The 20,511-nt window shown below is 36.6% G+C and overlaps 1 protein-coding gene across 1 annotated transcript in view; it reads right to left on the reverse strand.

The window, feature by feature from the left end:
- The window catches only part of LOC121432224, a 111,181-nt gene that overhangs the window by 6,867 nt on the left and 83,803 nt on the right, over positions 1-20,511 (reverse strand). Inside the window, exons 77-105 of the mRNA XM_041630080.1 lie at positions 20,217-20,462; positions 19,464-19,709; positions 18,711-18,953; positions 17,488-17,733; positions 16,773-17,015; positions 16,025-16,267; positions 14,994-15,230; positions 14,528-14,755; positions 13,699-13,938; positions 12,818-13,072; positions 12,297-12,539; positions 11,726-11,965; positions 10,916-11,161; positions 9,516-9,755; positions 9,048-9,290; positions 8,647-8,889; positions 8,081-8,320; positions 7,601-7,843; positions 6,973-7,215; positions 6,274-6,528; positions 5,830-5,936; positions 5,119-5,353; positions 4,650-4,766; positions 4,227-4,346; positions 3,605-3,732; positions 2,886-3,102; positions 2,280-2,352; positions 1,486-2,005; positions 95-157 (exon numbers count right to left, since the gene is read on the reverse strand). Coding sequence (XP_041486014.1) covers positions 95-157; positions 1,486-2,005; positions 2,280-2,352; positions 2,886-3,102; positions 3,605-3,732; positions 4,227-4,346; positions 4,650-4,766; positions 5,119-5,353; positions 5,830-5,936; positions 6,274-6,528; positions 6,973-7,215; positions 7,601-7,843; positions 8,081-8,320; positions 8,647-8,889; positions 9,048-9,290; positions 9,516-9,755; positions 10,916-11,161; positions 11,726-11,965; positions 12,297-12,539; positions 12,818-13,072; positions 13,699-13,938; positions 14,528-14,755; positions 14,994-15,230; positions 16,025-16,267; positions 16,773-17,015; positions 17,488-17,733; positions 18,711-18,953; positions 19,464-19,709; positions 20,217-20,462 — 6,443 coding nt within the window. The remainder of the gene's footprint in view (positions 1-94; positions 158-1,485; positions 2,006-2,279; positions 2,353-2,885; positions 3,103-3,604; positions 3,733-4,226; positions 4,347-4,649; positions 4,767-5,118; positions 5,354-5,829; positions 5,937-6,273; positions 6,529-6,972; positions 7,216-7,600; positions 7,844-8,080; positions 8,321-8,646; positions 8,890-9,047; positions 9,291-9,515; positions 9,756-10,915; positions 11,162-11,725; positions 11,966-12,296; positions 12,540-12,817; positions 13,073-13,698; positions 13,939-14,527; positions 14,756-14,993; positions 15,231-16,024; positions 16,268-16,772; positions 17,016-17,487; positions 17,734-18,710; positions 18,954-19,463; positions 19,710-20,216; positions 20,463-20,511) is intronic.

A 20,511-nucleotide genomic window follows, 5' to 3' on the forward strand; every position in this document is an offset into this window, starting at 1 on the left:
AGTTGTAACCTCTATTTCATTAGTTATACACCAGTAAACTCATATCAAAGGGTTAAATGAAAGAATGTGAATTAATGTATAGAGGCCAACTTACAATAAGTTGAGGGTCATTGCCTCGTCTGTCTGCATAGAGTTGATGAATATCCATATCATCATCCTGAAGAAAAAATATTTAACACCAGGATAACTACAAAATATCATTCATCCCAAATAAGGGTTTTAATATATAGCAGAAATCTTCACTTGAAGGTTTGTTTATGAAATCTAAATTAATCATTAAAGTTTTGCCTCTTGTCCACAGAGAGACAACTACTGCTTTCTTTAATCTGTTAGCTGTACCTCTATTAAGAAACGACTTCATGTAATTGTCCTTTGCAAGTTTATGGGTCAAAGACTGTGAGCAAAGGGAGATCCTACACAAATCAACTGCATACTAACAATATACAAAGAAATCATAATATAGTAAATCACATGAGACCTTGATTTTAGTCCAAGCAATTCGGATAGCTAACAACTTTTGAGGCAAATTTTCCAGTGTGTTAAGATATCTCAATATTTCAATATATAACACAGAAATACTTTTATTATTGTATTGCACAAAATACCTTAATTACAAGTCAGAATTGCATCTTTCCTGTAGTAATCACAGAACTGTCTTTTCATAGCCATTGCTGACAGACAGGGCTGCATGAAGACATTTTGCAGGAATCCCAGTAGAAAGGCATTATGCTGGATTCCTGTTGCCCCATTAGCTTACATGTATCTATGATAAAGGCATTATGCAGCATTCCCGTTGCCGCATTGGCTGGTCTATGATAAAGGCATTATGCAGCACCCCTGTTGCCCCATTGGCTTGTCTATGATAAAGGCATTATGCAGCATTCCCGTTGCCCCATTGGCTGGTCTATGATAAAGGCATTATGCAGCATTCCCGTTGCCCCATTGGCTTGTTTATGATACAGGCATTATGCAGCATTCCTGTTGCCCCATTGGCTTGTCTATGATAAAGGCATTATGCAGCATTCCTGTTGCCCCATTGGCTTGTCTATGATAAAGGCATTATGCAGCATTCCCGTTGCCCCATTGGCTGGTCTATGATAAAGGCATTATGCAGCATTCCCGTTGCCCCATTGGCTTGTTTATGATACAGGCATTATGCAGCATTCCTGTTGCCCCATTGGCTTGTCTATGATAAAGGCATTATGCAGCATTCCCGTTGCCCCATTGGCTGGTCTATGATACAGGCATTATGCAGCACCCCTGTTGCCCTATTGGCTCGTCTATGATAAAGGCATTATGCAGCATTCCTGTTGCCCCATTGGCTGGTCTATGATAAAGGCATTATGCAGCATTCCCGTTGCCCCATTGGTTGGTCTATAATGAAAAGAGAGAATAAGCAATGAAATGATGCATGCAGGATTCATGTGGCTCTATTTGAAAGGTGACTCTGTGAGTCATATGAATTAAAAAGAAGGTTAATCTTACCCTTGGAGCAGAACCTATATCCTGGATAAGTGGTTGAGGTTGATGACGAGATCGTGAAGAAGGTTGTTCTAATGCATCTCTACCCATCTCTACCACTCCAGTACCGTTATACGATGGTGGTGGAGTATTATGATAGAAGCGCTCTCCATATTTCTTCTTGCGTCGATGATGCTGATGGTCGTAGTCTCTTTCTTGATGCCTTTCATTCTCCCTCGACATCCTGATATCTGACCTGTCACGGTCATTGGCACGATTAATATTTGATCTTCCTGGACCACGCATATGGACCATGTCATCACGGGTGTGGCCAAACGTGAAGTTTTCGTGTCCTCCCTCTACGCTGTAGATGAAGTTGCCAGACTCCTTGTCATTGGATGTCCTCATGATGAAGAAGCACAATGCAAGGAGGACGATGACGATGACAACAAGAAGAACTGCTGCTACGATCAGGACAATGATGTAAGTTGGTATACTGTTCAGGTTGATCTCACATTGGTCACCTTCAAAGTTGGTGTCACAGCTGGAAGATGGATGAAGCAAACATGACAACTAAGCACATAAATTCAACTTCTCAATGTAAATTGAAGCATATTTCATTTTATACATCTGCATGAAAATTCCTGATTTCTTATGTAAATAGAATGGTTATTTCATGTCTAATACCATTAAAAAAAGAGAGACACCACAGCATATTTAATGCATATGATGCCCCCACTGCAAAAAAAATATGTTATGGAAAACTTATTTCCATGTACGCTCCCAATCTATATTCATTCTGATAGGGATACACTTACATGCAAAGGCTCTGAAGTCCAACTGTGATGACACAAACACCATTATTCCCACAGTTATCCACTGGGCAGAGTTCTAAGAGAAAAAGAAGATCATTAAATTAATCCCATTACTTGGTGCTAGGATAACATTGTGATAAATCTGTTTGATTGACCATTTTGCCTAACTCATATTTTATTTTTAGCAATCGCAATATATATGAAAAAATGCTAAAACAAACTATACATGAACAAAGGAAGCTGTCTTTATGCATCATATCAATAATTAAAGGAAAAAACACATTCCAAGTCAAATAGTGAATATAAAAGAACACATCGCAACAATAAATTCACGGTTTATAAAAAAACTATGAGAATACTGTGCACTAACATATGCATGTATTGTAGTTAAATAAAAACCAAAATTTGATTTATCCTTAAAATGATAGTCAGAAACAATGCTCATCATATTCAAGTTAATGACACAACACTCATAATATTGAAGTTAACAAGGCAAACTTTCAAAAGATTATCTGATTAAGGTAATCACTATGTAATTATTCCCTATCTTTTCAATCATGAAGACGTAAGCAGAATCATGGTAAATGATCTGACCAATCATTCACTTACCTTGTACTGTTACAACGGAAGAAGGTTCGACGATAATATTAGTCTGACCAATCTCACCGGTCGATTGACTGATACTTCTATTGAGCATGCTATCTATGCTTGCGGCATCCACTTCGCTCTCAAAGAGAAGTTCATATTCCACTTTGATACTACCGCTATCAAAGGAAATGACACGTGACCCAAGGTATCCAGTGGTACCGTTGTAGATGCTATCAAGCTGTTAAATAGAAGATGAAAAAGTCTTTTAATATCAAGCATCACACTCTGTATCAAAGTTACAGTTAGTCAGGGCCAGTTGGAATAAAAATAAAGGAATTATATCAAAAGTAAATGCCAAGAAAGAACAGGCACAAAAGCAAAAGAATTGGTTGTGTAATGATGAAGACCCCCTCCCCCTTTTATTTCTTCAGCAACTTCATGAAAACCTAAACCCGTAACTCATGGACCATGATATCTCTGAAAAAGACTCTAAATTTAACCCTTTTCTATTTCTAAGTGCTGCATGTACAAAGAAAACCTCTTAATCAAGAAAATCATAGATATTCAACTTTATTCCAAAGGTATTCTAAAAGAGATTATTATTGATTATGAATTACATTTTAGGAAAGTATCATAACAACTTGGTAAAAGCCAAATTAATTAAAGTATCAACAACGCTTCCCTTTTCTTGTTCACAAGGTATGCCAAGATTTGAAAAGGAATTCCAAAATCATGCTTACAGCAAAAGTGACCTTAGATTCAACGTTTATATAAGCTGCAGAATTCTTATCATTAAGGTCTGAAGTGAAGACAGCTGGAGCTCCATCAATCATCTCAATATCAAATGCACCTCCAAACGATGTTGCCACTACAATGCAAATTGAATGAATATGAAACAGGTTTTATTATCTATTACTTATTATTATCTATACATTTGACTTGAAATCACTTCTGATTGCCAAAGTTGCACATCTCTCCTCTAGGGTTTTATTCCAGAAGTGCAATTGTGGAAATTCTCAGTCTAAAAAATAAGGATGCTTCTCTCCAAGTACATATATGTTCAAGGTGCGTGAGAGTATGTCTCTCGAGAATTGTCATCAGTCATCTCATGAAAAATCATCTTCAATGGATAATTGAAATGTAAAATGTGCGTGTATACACTCTCCCATCAACTCACATGAAGCATGAATTGTACCAATTCAATTGAGGTCACTGTAAATACAATAAGTATAGGTATCCATATTTACTCTTTACTTTCAGGTAAAAAGTTTTCATTAATAAAATGCAACTTTAAATACAATTTAATGCAATACTCACAGGGACACTCTAACATCAAGAAAATGAAAGATAAAGTGATCCTACCTTTAATACATTGATCACCGACAACGGTAAATCCTTCTGAACATTGACAGGTGTAGCTTCCAACGTTGTTATTACAGTCTTGGTTCACTCCACAAGGATTGTTTAAACATTCATTAACATCTGTATGAGGTAAGGCATATTAGTGGGAGTATTCAGCCAACGGTTATTCAACATCAGCACAAAGACATAAGCACACAAGTATGAATGGTTTGCTCTGAGTAGATATATTTACATTTGACACCATTTCAAGAAACTGCAGAAAAGTTGATTTGATAATCACAAATACACCCCCCCCCAAAAAAAAGGTCTGTGAACTGATATATGGTGTAAACCCATTTGTTTAATGCTTCTCATGTTAAAACTGTCGATATAGAGAATGCATTCCATTGAACTGAAATTGACAATGGGGGTGATATTTCTTACCGTCTGTACAGAGTGTACCGGTGTAGGCAGAGGTACATGTGCATTCAAAGTCCACCCTGTTCAAATCTGTACAAGTAGCAGAGTTCTGGCATGGTGTGCTTGAGCATGCACCTGGGGCTATTAAATCAAATGAATAGATATTGCATATTGAAAGCTCAAAATGAGATATCAAATATACATAGCTAGGCAACAGAAAAATTAAGTCTAGTCTGTGACAAGCTGATCAGTGTGTCATCATCACCACAATCATCAATACACATTATTTCTGATTAATTGAATGAAATGTTTATCAGTATCTCAAATGTTCCACATATTATACAAAAACAGGAGATTTCTTAAAAATAATTAACATTCAAATTCTATATTAATTTCTCAAGTCGTTTAAAAGCATAACCTTATGTGATGCACAATGAGGGTGTAGGTTTGAGTATAGATTGATTTTTATTTGCCAAGAGACAATGTTACTTACAGATGTAGAAGTCATTAGCTTGAGCCACTCCGTTGTTGACGTTAAACTTGTTATTGACAAGAGCTGCATCAAAAGCACCCTCTATTGCTGTTTCAGTGACAGCTACATTGTCTCTGAAGTAGAGAGTGAGTAAATAGTCTGCAGAGAGATTGTCGGCCGGATCTACAGTAGATGACGTGATCTGAACCCCAGCAAAGTAAGTGCTGACTGAGCTCTGACGGAACAGGTTTTCAAGCTGTGCAGAACAATTTGAGATGAAGTGTATAATGTAGCTCTTGTATTTTAATTTCAATAAAAGATCCATTCATGAGAGTACAATCAAAGGCAAAGCAACATTCAGTATCTAACTTTGTTGTTTATCCTTTTCACAACTATACAGTTCAAGTCATGCCTTGAGATCTATAAATTATAAAAATCTTATAAAAAATTTGCCTTGAAAAAAAAAATTGTCACATTGTTCAGAAAAATATGTGACAATCACAACACCCTGCTGCCTTGAATGAACTACATGTACCCTTTATAAATAGAAAATGTAATTTTTTCCAAATTAAAATGCAGATGCCTCATTCCACAAGAGCTAGCTCATTTTCTATCCCATACGCTGTTTTTATAATTGCTTTGTAACTTTTAAAGCAAAAGTGACGAAAATTATATTTGTAATGATATTGTACTTGGGGAAAGCACAACATTGATTTGACAATAGCTACTTACATCATCTCGTAACTTGGATGCACTAGAAGTCACGTCACCAGATGTAAAGGGACCAACCTGATCTTGGATCCTGTTCAATTTCAATTTCGCTTCAAATTGACTAAGGCCTGGATATGAACAAAATGACATTATATCAATACATAAAAAAGAGCCTGAATCTTAACAATATCATGCACACAAAATTGCAAAGCTTGTCATTTCACTACACTACAATCTTGCTCTATGAAGATATGTATACTATAATCACTTAAATTAGACAACATTTCTTAAAGTCTATGTGATCATTTAAGTCAGGAAAATACATCACATTCCTTTTCAGGATATTGAAAAATTCATTTTGAGCAGGGTCAATACAGAATGACATGGGATTTGTGGATATTTATGCCATGCCACAATAATTGAGATTATATTTTCAACAAAGACAATATGAAGGGCAATACTTACTGGTAGCAATTTGTACAATAACAACAAAGCTACAGGTATCAAGATTCAGAGAAGAATCGGTGGCGGAATAGACGACTATGGTGCTACCCTGTCCAAAGCTGGCTCCAGATGCAGCATTTGAGCTTGGTACAATACTCTCTCCCGAATTGTCAGTAACTGATGGCTCAGCCCAAGTGACAATGGCTAACTCCGATGAGTTGAATACATAGACTGTGATGTCTGATGGGCAGTTTGATAACACTGGATTCTCTTCATCTGATCAACGAAGTAATAATAATAATCATAATAATGATGAGAGATAATACTTGAGCTAGAATACTGTGGCATTAATCCACACTATGCCATCCTCCACCCAGGTATTAAATATGTACATTTGGTGGGATGTGTCAGTCTATGTACAATGACTAGCAATCGAGTTTCAAATCTCTTGTTGGACTGCTCCCAAAGGAGTGAAGAAAGTGCATAAATTGTGTGTGCACTTAAGCCAGGATCAAATGACAGGGGTAATGATATATTTAGAAAGCACTTGGAAACATTCTGATCTATTCTGATGTATTGAGTGCTATACAATAAGTAATTATCATTTTTCCCACAAGATTTCCATTTCTCGATTAATACAAATAGAATATAGCAGCACTATATACAACTTCTGACTCAACACATTAGAATTTTGTTAATACTTTATCATGATATCCATACCATTAACTGTGACATCAAAGGTACACGTTGAGGAAGATCCAGCTGAGTCAACAGCTGTAATGGTAACCGTTGTAGTTCCAATGGTGAAGTTTGCCCCTGACTGATAGTTTGATGAGAGGGTAGCATTACCATTATCATCAGTAGCTATAGCTGGTGACCATGACACTGAAGAATAGTCCACACCAGCTCCAGTAGCCATGTTGATTGAAGATGGGCAGAATGTGAACGTAGGTGGCTCATCGACTACAGAAGATAAAAGAAAAACATGGATGAATCCCAATGCACTTCTACTTCTACTTGTGTAAAAAGAAAAGTGGAATTAGAGATTGGAATATTTTTCACATCACCCAAACGAGGATCTCATCTTTTGACCCTTTCTTCAATCAAATGCTATGACAAAATACCAACAGAAATACATTAAACGGATAAGTTTAATCAGAAAAATGCTCATACAAGAAATTTGACACATTTTTTCAACAATTATAACTCTAGCCTAGAGACATTTTAATTCAATGTAATTTTTTAATCCAATCTAAATCTAATCCTACATTCACCTTTTCATAAATCTATGAAAGATTTCAGCTTTGCCCGAGGAGTAACTTCCTATCAAATGCATTGATTGACTAACCTGTTACAATGATACTAAACAAGCAGGTGTCAGAGTTGCCATAGCTATCAGTAGCAGTGTAGCTGATTTCATGAGTACCTTCTGGGAAAGACATCCCAGAATCAATGTTGACAGACAAGGACACATTTCCTGTATTGTCAGAAGCCGATGGTGTAGTCCAATTAACAGTCACTGGTAGCTGAGAGGCAGGCAGCAACAAATTAATGTCCACTGGACATTCAGTGATGACAGGATCCTCGGTGTCTAATCATGGTCACAAACAAAACAATACATAATATAATCACTCTGAAAATTGACAAAATAATGTTGAAGAGAAAAAAGTCCAACATATTTTTTTTAACCATGAATGTTCATTAATATTCATTCAAATTACAGAATAATCATTTTGGGCCTGAAATGGTAGAGAAGATATCTGATGAACAGATGAAAATCTATTCCAATTCATCTGTTAATCCATGCAGTTGACTGAAAACAACTTACCCTGCACTGTTACTGAGAATGAACATATACTGGTTAGATTAATAGCATCAGTGAAGGTGTACATGACAGGTGTTGTTCCCAGTGGGTACTGTGTTAATGATGGAGAGATAGCGACTGAAACATTGCCTGTATCATCAGTGGCTGAGGGCTCTGTCCACGATACAGATGCATAGTTTTGGCCAGCATCTGTGCTGACAGTCTGATCACTAGGACAGTCTGATATCACAGGAGGTTGATCCTCTGTTGAAAAAAAAAAAATCCAATACAGAAGGCTGAAATATATGCGTTGAATTGTATAAATGTGGGAATCGAAGACATTAGAATGAATTTCTTTAAACCAATGATTTTAATTTCACTTTATTTACACTGCATCTTAATTATAGTTAAAGAAAGACCATAGGTATAATGCAATGTGATGTGTTAAAAATATCAGGATACATGGCCCAGCAAATATAAACTTGTATAACGAAACCAATGATGCCGATTATCAAATAAAGTAGTGAATGTCAAGGACTATCAGTTACTTTATGTCAACTTTTTGGGGGGTTACCAAGTGATCATCCTACCTGAGACTGTAATTATAAAGCTACATGTGGCACTGTTGCCTGATGCATCCAAGGCAATGTAGATTACAGGATAGAGACCCCTGGATAACTGAACACCAGGATTCCTGGTTCCAGTCAAAGTCACTACACCAGAGTTATCAGTAGCCGTAGGAGGAGTCCAAGTAACAGGGATGGTTGTCTCATCAGGGCCAATGATGGCAGATACCGCGGTTGGGCAGTTCAGCAGGACAGGATCCTCTTGGTCTAGTTAAGGTGAAAAACAATATCATTTTCTTCATTTATACATAAAGACCCTTGAATGTCACCTATATGTTCTAGAAAATAACTATTTAATCAAACACAGGAAATCAAAATCAATCAAGTTAGCAGAATCTGTCAGAAGCAAGAGGTAGAACACCTACCCTGAACTGTCACCCGAAAGGTACAGGTTTCTGTCTGGCTACTGGAATCTGTAGCAGTATAGGTAACCAGAGTAGCACCTATACCAAAGGCTGAATCCGAGGCAAAGTCTGAGCTTAGGGTAACGTTTCCAAGGTCATCTGAAGCCGATGGTTCACTCCAGGTAACCACTGCGGTGGAACTATTAAAGTCTGTGTTTACCGTCTGGTCAGAGGGGCAACCAGATATAGTCGGAGGCATGTCCTCTGAAGAGAGAAAAGAAGGAAAGACGTGTCAAGATTCAATATTGCATCATTTCATTTTAAATTGAACTTAACATCCTTTATTTTTTAATTCAATACACATCTCACATTAAGAAAACTCCTGAAAACAATATTAAGCAACATGTGTATATCTTCAGTCGTCTCACATCTCACACCCTCTTGATTACTTTGAGCACACAAGAAATTCAAGACAGTATCCATTCTCACCTATGATATTAATCCTAAAGGTACAAGTAGCAGTGTTAGATGAATCATCAAGAGCAGTATAGATGACATCAGTGACTCCTATTCCTAGAGCTGTTCCAGACTGTACATTGGCCGTCAGACTTGCCAGGTTGTTATTGTCTGTTGCTGTGGGTTCTGTCCAGGTTACCATGATAGTCGTAGACGCAGGGATGTACTCTGTGATTGCCATGGGGCAGTTTACAATCACAGGATCTTCCTCATCTATCGAAGGTAAACATCATGAAGTCATTGATATGGATAAATATAATAGATGTAAGCAGATCTGGGGCCCCGTCTTACAAAGAGTTGCGATTGATCCTATCAATTGCAACTATGGAAAGCCACCAAACTAAACATATAATGCATGTTTTTTCAATTTTTTTTCTAGATATGATGTATATTCATAAGTTCATTGATTTCTTGACAATGTGGTGTGTTCTACTTTGTTTACAAAGGATTTTTCGCAAATATCTGGTAGAAAAAATTATGACACTGATGGATTTCTATATAGATGTGATTGATTGGGTCAATTGTAATTATTTGTAAGACGGGGCTCTGAGGATGTTTTACAAAGAATTAAGTGTAGCTAAAAGTTATGCTATAGTGCCAACGTGCACATTATATCTAATACGCAGGAATTCGCATGCCTAGAGTGTAATAATCTGAGCAATGAAGTGATATGTTGAAAGAGGCTGGGAATTCAACTGTGACATGTAGTCACACTATACTTTTTTGTAAACCATCCCCTAAATTGATAAGATATAACATCAACACAGTGCTAGATATATTATATCTAGTTGCCTATAAGCGGGGGCGGAGAGACGTCACATCCGCTGACAGCACTGACCTTAGTGCATTGAAAATAAAGTATAAGAAACACAATAAAATAATGTCAGAAACAGCAGTAAAGATTTCAGAAAGATTCGTAAACTTCCAGAAAACGAAATGGGTAAACTCGATTATCACGACATTCAGTACAAAGTGTGGATGTGGTGTTTGTGTATTATGCATTGTAGGCATGTCAAAACGCCGTTCAGTTGCAAGGGCTTGAGATTACAAATGCCCGGATGTTCGCCCCGGCCTATTCAGAAGCTCAGTATATTCCAGTTCAAGTCGTAACTTCTGTTTTAAGCATTCAGTACATTCCAGAAACCAAAGCTACCAGGTATCCATTCACCTCACCTCAGTAGAGTGCAGCACAATGGTCATTCTAAATCTCTGCCCAAGGGTCTATTACACCGACTTATACAGAATGAATCTTAAGCAGGCAGTAAACTTTCATTTTTATTCATGAAGTCATGAAGTATTGCAAAGAGAGAAGTTGGTGGGGGCGGGGAGGTAGAGGATTCTTGTTGAGAATCTGGTCATGCTCTTTTACTTACCCCTTATTAAGACAGTGAATGAGCAAGAAACAGTATTGCCTGAGATATCAGTAGCAGTATACATGACTTCTGTTGACCCAATAGGGAATGTGTCTCCAGGGGAGTAGTTGTCTGTGGAGATGGTTGCATTGTCTCTGTCATCTGTTACAGTAGGCTCAGTCCAGGACACACTGGCATTGTTGACACCAGGGTCAGTAGACTGGGTGATGTCATCGGGGCAGCCTACTATGGTTGGTAATTGATCCTCTGTAATAAGGGTGTAACATACAGAGATATGATTAATTTTACAACTGATTATAACTTCTTTGTACATGGTCATCCATAGACTTACAGTTACGCCTAATTGAACAATCAATTGTATATTTTTATGTTACAGGGCCTATATATCGCAGAGATTATCTGACCAAGAATAAAAGAAGACTTCACATTACATTTTGGATAGAAAGAGGTGTATCTGAGTTGGAAAATGAAAACTGAAATATCTTCGCTTATTAAGGGTATCCCTCCTTTTTTAAATGATACGTACTATGTTTATTATATGTCATATTTTTATGTATGCAGATTTTTAAAGATGGTACATGTAAATTGAAATTGAATCATCAAATCACCTTGTACCAGCTTAATCACAGAATTTTTGCTAAAATTACAGAAGTTTAACGTTTAATTGATGAAGAATGGGAATCTACAATGCCCAGTATCTTGTTATTTATTAAAAGAGCTATGACGGGACCAAATTATTTTAAAAATACCATTACATGTATGGCAACGAAAATTGCATGAAAAGGCAAAAGCAAGTACATGTATACTTACGAATGACTTGAACGGTAAACGAGCAGATTTCCTGATTGCCAGCAGCATCTTGGGCATTGTACACTACCCTGACAGGTCCAAGATTATAAGTACCCTGCGAGGAAGTAGTTACAAGACTGACCACACCCACATTGTCTACAGCAACGGGTAACGGCCAGGTCACATTGCCAGAGGTTTCATTGGCTTGAACATAGACATTCACATCAGATGGGCAGAACGTGAAAGCGGGCATCTCATTGTCTGTTGAATTAAGAAGCATAAAATTCAGACGAGTTTTCACAATACATAGATTAATCAGCACTGATCTTTATCCCTTTTACTCTATAGCTAAGAGCTGTATGATATACACACTTCATATATGATTCAGAATGGGAATTTCACAAGTTAATTTTCACAAATTGTTAGGACTTTCATTCACTTCAATACATTAGTTACTCAAATGTTTCATTTGTACTTGTGAAGTCATTCCCCTTTAAAAAGAGGGGAAGAAAAACAACAATACCATACATTTACATGCATATATCACAGAGATATGGACTTTTTAAAATACTGAAGAAGGTTTCTATATTACCTGAAATAGTGACACTAAACGTGCAGTTTGCTGTGTTATTTGTGCCATCAATGACATCATAATTGACAACCGTTGTACCCACAGGAAAGATAGCGCCAGGAGAGTAGTTTGAAATAGTGGTAACTGGACCATTAGCATCGCTGCCTATTGGGACCAACCAGGTGACCGTAGCATTAGCAGCACCAGCATCGGTGTCTTGTGAGATATCTGAAGTGCAGTTCTCAATAACTGGTGCAAAGTCCTCTGGAATACAAGGGATGAAATTGAGAAAACAGTTGGCAATTTTTAGATGATAGAACAAAAAAATTGTATCCTAATATGTATGCAGTCTGCCATCCTTCTGGTAAAATGGAGGAATGTTTAATAAAAGGTCTGTCTGCATGCCAGACTTGGACTTCTATTTTGGTGAATGTACTGCACATTTCATGACAATTTAACTCATTAGATTCAAAGTATAACACAAAACGTAAACATCAATTGGAATTCAAAAATAAAAAAGGGAAAAATAAAAGCAACTATACCTAAGACTTGAAAGGTGAATTCACACATGGCAGTATTATTGAAGCTATCTTTGGCAGTATAGGTAACGGTGTAGTTGTAAACATGGAAGATATCTCCATTAACAGTATCAGAGGTGAGGGTCACTGGTAGTCCAGAGGCATCAGATGCAATGGGTTCAGGCCAAGAGACAGTGGTATAGCTTTTGCCTACTTCAGTGTATGCAATGAAGTTACTTGGACAGAAGTCAAAGACAGGTGGCACAGTGTCCCCTTGTACTGTAAGAATTAAATACAAAGCAATCATAATTACTTAGTAATACTAAAATGAAATATCACAAAGCATTCAATACAGCACCTCTTTCCTATTTGGAAACACAACATATTACCATCTATATGTAAATATACAAGTACAACATACATTGGACGTACAAATAAGGTAATAATATGATCGTTAAATATTTGCTCTTAACATTAACATCCTTACTATAATCGTTATCATCATCTTAATTACCATCATTACATTCATCACAATAATGAAACCCTAATACCAACAATATTCAATATCATCATTATGTGCCATATTAACTGAATTTTGAATGCATCTGTTTCTGTTTCATGAATGATAAATTCAATTCAATTCATTTATTTTACTCGATAAAAATTACATACAGGTAAATAAGAAATACATAATGGCAAGAACAAAACAAAGTAACAAAAATGATAATACAGTATACAGAGCAGACTTCGAGTGTGGATTGGATTTAAAGATCCATTAGATCTTAGAAGTTCCAGCCCAGTAATAATGGCTAATTTGATGCTAATATGTGAAGTTTGTAGATACTAATCAACACTCACACCCATTTTACTTAATTTGGCAAGAAAAGTAATTGTTAGATACTCACATATGACTGTGATATCAAAGATACATGATGTAGACCTGCCAGTGGTATCTGTGAAGATGTAGGTCACTTCAGTCACTCCGATAGGGAACAACTGACCAGGATAATGTGACTGAGTGGTGTTGACCGCATCACTATCCCAAGCAGAAGGTTCTACCCAGGTCACATTAGCAGTGAAGGTACCTACTGATGAGTTAACGGTTATGTCCGCAGGGCATCCGGCTACCACAGGGCTACCAGAGGCTGTAGGTGAGTTAAGCAAGGTTAACATAAAACATTCTTCTTTCACATGAATTTATGGACATGCACCGATCAAAACTTGGGCAATATGAGACTACTTCGGGAAATATGAATGGTATCTCCCTCAAAGCACGTCAATATCATATGATTGCTTTTGTAATTGGGCAAAAAATGTGATACCACTGTATTTTTTTAAAAGCCCTTCACAGATTGTAGGGTACCTAAGTCCTCAGACATATTAGATCATTGATGTATTCAGGATAATTCCCAACCTACCAATTTTTTGTGTGTTGAAACAAAATAAATTTGTCTCAGTCAGAACTGACCGGAAGGAGACGGTGAACCTAATGAAGGATTACGTGGGAACGGCGAATGGAGTACTTGTACATAAGAATGGTCAGAGGGCAAAGGGAATGACTGAAAAAGACATAGAAGAAGCAAATGGAAGAAAGTAGGAGGGTTGGACTGAAGGAGGCGGCATGGAATAGGGCAAAGTATCAAAGGACAGGAAGTTCTTTGGGTGTGACATTAAGGTGACCCTAAACCTGCAATAATGGACTAAACCAGACTTGAAAGGTGGATGACTACGTACCATCAACAGTAACAGTGAATTGGCATGTGCCAAAGTTGCCAAACTGATCAGTGGCATTGTAGCTGACAACGGTGGGTCCTACAGGGAAGACACCGGGTTCATGGGAGAATACAGAGCTTGCAATGATTCCTGTGTTATCTGAAGCTACAGGGATGGTCCAGCTTGCAACGTTAGTTGTGTTCAGATGCATGTCTTCTGGACATGGTGTAAAGGTCGGTCCTTCATTATCTGGTGAAGAAAAAAATAGAATTTAAGTGTATTAGCTGGCATAATGGCTCACCTTCTTTCAAATTTCTTGTTCAGTTCAATTAGATCTATTCCATCAATCGACCAGGTTATTCCAATTTACATTGTATCAAGTATACAGAAGATATATATTGCCTCTGTTTCCACATACATGTAATTATATTTTCTTTTTCTCTGTTAACATGTTATTGCAACATGATGATTTTGATTGAATACTGACCTTCTACAGTGATGTTGAATTGACACATAGCTGTGTTTCCAGACCCATCTGTAGCTGTAATGGTCACTGGGGTCACTCCTAGACCAGCTTCATCCATGGGTAAGTTAGAGGTCAATACTGGTGTCCCTGCATTGTCTGAAGCCCTGTTATATGAGCTGATATTGGAAGCAGTAGCTTGACCAGGGTCAGTAAAAATGGTGATTGCAGATTGGCAAATTAATACTGGATTCACATTGTCTGGAGTGATAAAAGTATGAGAAAGAATACATGTCAATACTCCGCCATCATAAGCTGGTAATTACTGCAATATACCTAAAAATCTGAAAATGAAGCCATTTTGTTGATTCTTGAATAAGGTACATGTTTGAAAACCAATACTTCAGTGACCACCTTCTAGGGCAACCCAAAAACATACCTGTTTGAGAATAGTGGCCACTAATACATGTTTGACTGTAGCTTTTGTTGTTGTTCTGCTCTGAAGCATCTAATCAAGATAGAAAATGCGCTATGTGTGTACCAACAGCCAGAATGTAAAATGCAACAAATAACCACACTTTTGATATTTTTATAAAGAAAGTACAGGTTGACTTCCATCGGAGAGTTTGTTCACTATAAAGGAACTGACACCCTCCCCCACCCCCCAAAATGAGATAAGGAAGAAGAGAGGTAATTGATAGGTTAGAACTAAAATTATACTTGCTACTGGTTGATAATGATTGGTGAAAAATTAATTAGATCTATACAGGAAGAACAAATAAGAATTTAATGATTGATAGAAGATTGAAATAACATGAAAGTATCTTTTATTAATTACTAGTAATTATTAGTAATAAAACTGTCATGAATTTTTCAAGGTTTAAATTCTGATGACGGTTTCATAAAAGAAAAAGATGAAAAAAGTTCATTTTTTAAATGTTGGGTGTGGCTGTTAAAAATAATGATCTATTTAAATGTACATTTGATGTACACAATTCTTCCTATACAATGTAGTTCAATGTGACCAGAAACTTTTCACTATGATTCCCACTTACCAAGTACTGTTATAACAAACATGCATGTATCAATGTTTCCTGAGCCATCTGTTGCAGTGTATGTAACATTGGTATCACCAATTGAGAAGATGCTGTAAGGTGAATGAGAGGATGTCAAACCAACATTGTTGCTGTTATCACTGGCAGTTGGTTCTACCCAAGAAACATTGGAGGTCGAGTCCAATTGTCCTACTTCCACTGTGATGTTGCTAGGGCAGTCTGATATTACAGGTGACTCAACATCTGTAATAAAATATAAAAATACAGACATCAGCACTGGTGTATATAATAATGATATTAATATTTCTATAGCGTCTTTTCTTAGAAAGGTACAATGCGCATAATGTCAAGGGTGGGGATGGATGAATGTCTTTTTTAATTTTCTGTTTGTTTTTAGTCAGTTAATACAATTTGAGTTATGTGGGGGCTTTGCTTCAGTAATGGGGACACCAGTATGGCATTGCTCAAATTAGAACTAGAATGATATTGATATACAGTCAAATACTGTGCAACTGCATGGTTCAAACTTAAAAACATCAGAAAAAATATATGTCACATGCAAATAGAATTGAAATGAATTTATCCACATTTCATTAAGTGACATTTTAATAAAGTGCAGTACATGAAATGCTTTATGAGATTTAATCAAACTGACCTAAGAGTGGTTACAGGATTTACAATGCTTTCCAGTCAATTGGGACTAAAGATTTATATCAAATAATGGGTGATGATAAGTGATTATTCTGACCTAAGATAGTGACGTTGAAAGAGCATGATGATGTAAGCCCAGCCGTATCTCTAGCTGTATAGGTGACTGTAGTTACACCAATAGGGAATAATGCTGGAGGCTGTTGAGATGACACAAGCTCTGCAATTTCACCATTATCAGATGCTGTCGGAGCTGACCAAGTCACATTGGCTACTGAACTACCATTGGCTAATACTAAAATTACATCATCAGGACAAGCAGACAAGACTGGTGGAGTGGTATCTGCAAAGAGAAAATGAAAATGATGATTTGTATTGTGACTGCTACTAAAGAATATGGGTGGAATAACTAGACATGTGGTCAACATAGTCATAAATGTTTTTTTATCATTATTATATCATCAATACTATTCATATGCACCTAGCATACTAGCGTAATTACTACAAATTGCTCTGCAATATGACAGCAGGTGTATAATTTAGTGTGTGTGAAATAAAATTTCCATTAATATAAAAACAGATAAAGAATATTTATGATTACCTGAAGCTATGATAGTCCACAGACCTCACACTCTTCTAATCAGAGGAGAGGTAATCATAATTGCTTTATAACACTAAACATTTGCTTCATCAAGTTTCAAACTACTTATCAAAAAACAGTAGCTTCCCATACTAGTTGAAAGTGGTCTTCAAATGACCACACTGAATAACCCTTTCTGTTGATTTCGAAACCACCAATCTAAAAGATAACCTACCCTCAACAGTGATGACAAAACTACAGACAGCCATATTTCCAGAGGGATCCAAGGCTGTATATGTGATGGTATGGTTTCCTAGAGCTAGTGTAGTCAAGTTGGTATGAGATGACTCAATGGTGACATTATTAGAGTTATCAGAGAAGATTGGCTCCATCAAAGTCACTGTGATGACACTAGAACCATTGGTATTGAACATCAATGTCTGATCAGCAGGACAGAAGTCCACTGTAGGATTCTCATCATCTGTGTGAAAAACAATGAGACAATCAGATCAATTAAAAAATGGGAAGTGTAGAGGCATTGCAAGAGACTTGTGACAATTACAAGTTTATTCACAGTAAAAAAATCAGTTGTAGGGCTTTGATTTGGATGCCAATTCACACTTTTTCAGGATCGTCACTCTGCTCTTAGCAACTAGAAATTTAAATTAATCTTAAAATGCAAAGAAATTTGCGACTGATTGCAAATATTTTCATGCAAAACCATATTAGAATGGATTATTATTTTTTCTCAACTTAATATCTTTTTTCAAGGACTCGACTCTTCTCTTTAATTCATAAGAAATGAATCAAAATCAAATTGGCATGCATTACCTATAAACGTTGTTCCTAGCAAGTCAATATTGGCCTGTATTATCAAAAAAGGTTTCCATCTTTATTCTGAGAAATGCTATGAGAGTTTTTGTATTTTGCTTGTATTGATATCCATTTACAACTGTAAAAAAAAAAAATGTAGCATGGAGTATGTAGATTTCTCATATTATCGCACTTGAATTCAGTGCCTTTTAATTGGATTTTTCTTAGTGTACACAGTGAAATTTATGTACACAAAATCTGCATAGTCTTTGAAAGCTCTATATCTTGAGAATAAAGTCCAATCTGTAAAGATTACTTAAACATGGTAATTAATCAATCTACATTGATGATTTAAAATAACTGTTCTCTAATTTGGCAGTTTCTGAATTCAAAATTGTGGGGTCATCGTACCACTACAAAGTATATTTTTTGAAGTAGTACTCGAAGCGATGCATGGTAGAACATACATATAACACTGTGACCCCCCACGAGGTATGACACATAAAAGTATTAATAGCAATTCATGCTTTTGAATACAATTCTTAAATATTGTACATAGATTCCACAATATTCTATGTGTTCCTAATATAACACAGAAATGTGTTTTATTTTCATGGCTGAAATAGATAATAAAATGCCACTCACCTTCAACTATAACATCAAATTCACAGGAAGTTGTCAGGCCAGCAAAATCTTTGAAGACATAATTAACTGTGGTAGCACCCAAGGTGAAGTTATCATAGGGACCTAGATTGGATGTGACAGACTGAATCCCGACTGCATCAGTAGCATTAGGTGTAACAAAGAGAGGCCCTTGACCAGGTGTGTAGGTAGAAGAGTTGTATGTAACAGTTGATGGACAAGTGACAAGACTGGGCGCAGTCACATCTAAATGGTAATCCAATGAAAATAGAAATGCAGAAGAAAATATAAATGTGAACTTCATCAATAGGCTAATATCAATGTTGCATGGCACTCTTATTGGGATGAAGATTTCTATAATAAAAACAATGAAGATCAAAGCCTCAAAGGCCTCTAAAGATCAGCCGACCTACAAGCATTAACTGGAAATTTACTATCATATCTTGTAAGACATACTAATATAATTCCAATTGGTTTCTTGATTTCTTAATATCAATTTTGTTGTCTGCAATGGTTGTTCACTTCATACCAATGTTTGATAATAATGATGATGATATTGATGATGATGATGATAATAATAATCACAATGATTATAATATCCTTGTACAGCACATATAATATAATTGTCCAACACATTAATGTTCTTCCGAATGACTTTTAATGTCGTACCAGGACATTGTGATATAGATATCATTCAAGATGCTTATAGACTAGTGATTCCAATCACTGAACTCAATGTATCTGAGTAATAGTTACCTAAAATATTAACAGGAATCAAGCATAGCATTTCATTGCCTGACGTATCATTAGCATAGTATGTTACAACGTTTGATCCAAAGAAGAAGATGGAGCCCGGGGTAGCCGAGGATGAATTGAAGTCAACCATGACATTATCTGATAGAGTTGGAGTTGTCCAGCTAACTGATGTAGAGCTTTGTGATGATCCAAGGTTTGCCGTCACACCTGCCGTCATGCAGCCTGAAAACATTGGTGGCTCATCGTCTGTTTGATTGAAACAAATATAGTGGTATGAAAAAATGTGGTGGAAGCAAGATATAAATCACAACAAAGTCCCTGCAGAAATTGATTCTTCCCATGTAAAGCATATTACTGATGGGCTGTTCAAACCTTATGTCTAATGAAATAAATTGATAATATTTAGGAAAAATACAAAAAAGCAGTATAAAACAATAAAGGAAAGGGTGGCAACCATCCTCATATTGCTGTAAAACAGCCTTAAATCCTGAAGAGAATTCTTTTAGGTAAAAGGAGGTTACCACTTGGGTTAAAACTCTATAATAGAAAATGGACCAAGGATCCTACAGTTAAATATTGACTATGACATTACAGAAATTGAACAGTGTACAGTATGACAAGTGAAATGGCATCACCCCCCCCCCCCCAGATCTCCAATCCACCCCCCAAAAAAGGCTCTGTGATAAAATCCAAAGAATCATGAAATCATAAAAATAATATTAAAAAATGATAAGAATTATCCATGATACTCACCAGTTACTTCAACAGTGAAAGAACAATTGACTTGATTGCCAGAGTTATCAGATGCAGTGTAAACCACCAGTGTTTGACCCAAAGAGAATTGATCTAGTGGTTCAGATGTAGAACTTATTGTAGGTGTCCCATCATTGTCCGTAGCAGTAGGAAGGGTCCAACTGACCGTTGCATAGTTCTGACTCATGTCAGTGCTCTGATAGATGGTACTGGTGTTGCAGGAAGTGAACACAGGTGATTGGTCATCTGATATGGAAGGAGAGTGAAAGGTATCAATAATTATTTGGTTGGAAAA

The sequence above is a fragment of the Lytechinus variegatus genome, chromosome 1 (assembly GCF_018143015.1).
Source record: "Lytechinus variegatus isolate NC3 chromosome 1, Lvar_3.0, whole genome shotgun sequence".
Classification (NCBI taxonomy): domain Eukaryota; kingdom Metazoa; phylum Echinodermata; class Echinoidea; order Temnopleuroida; family Toxopneustidae; genus Lytechinus; species Lytechinus variegatus.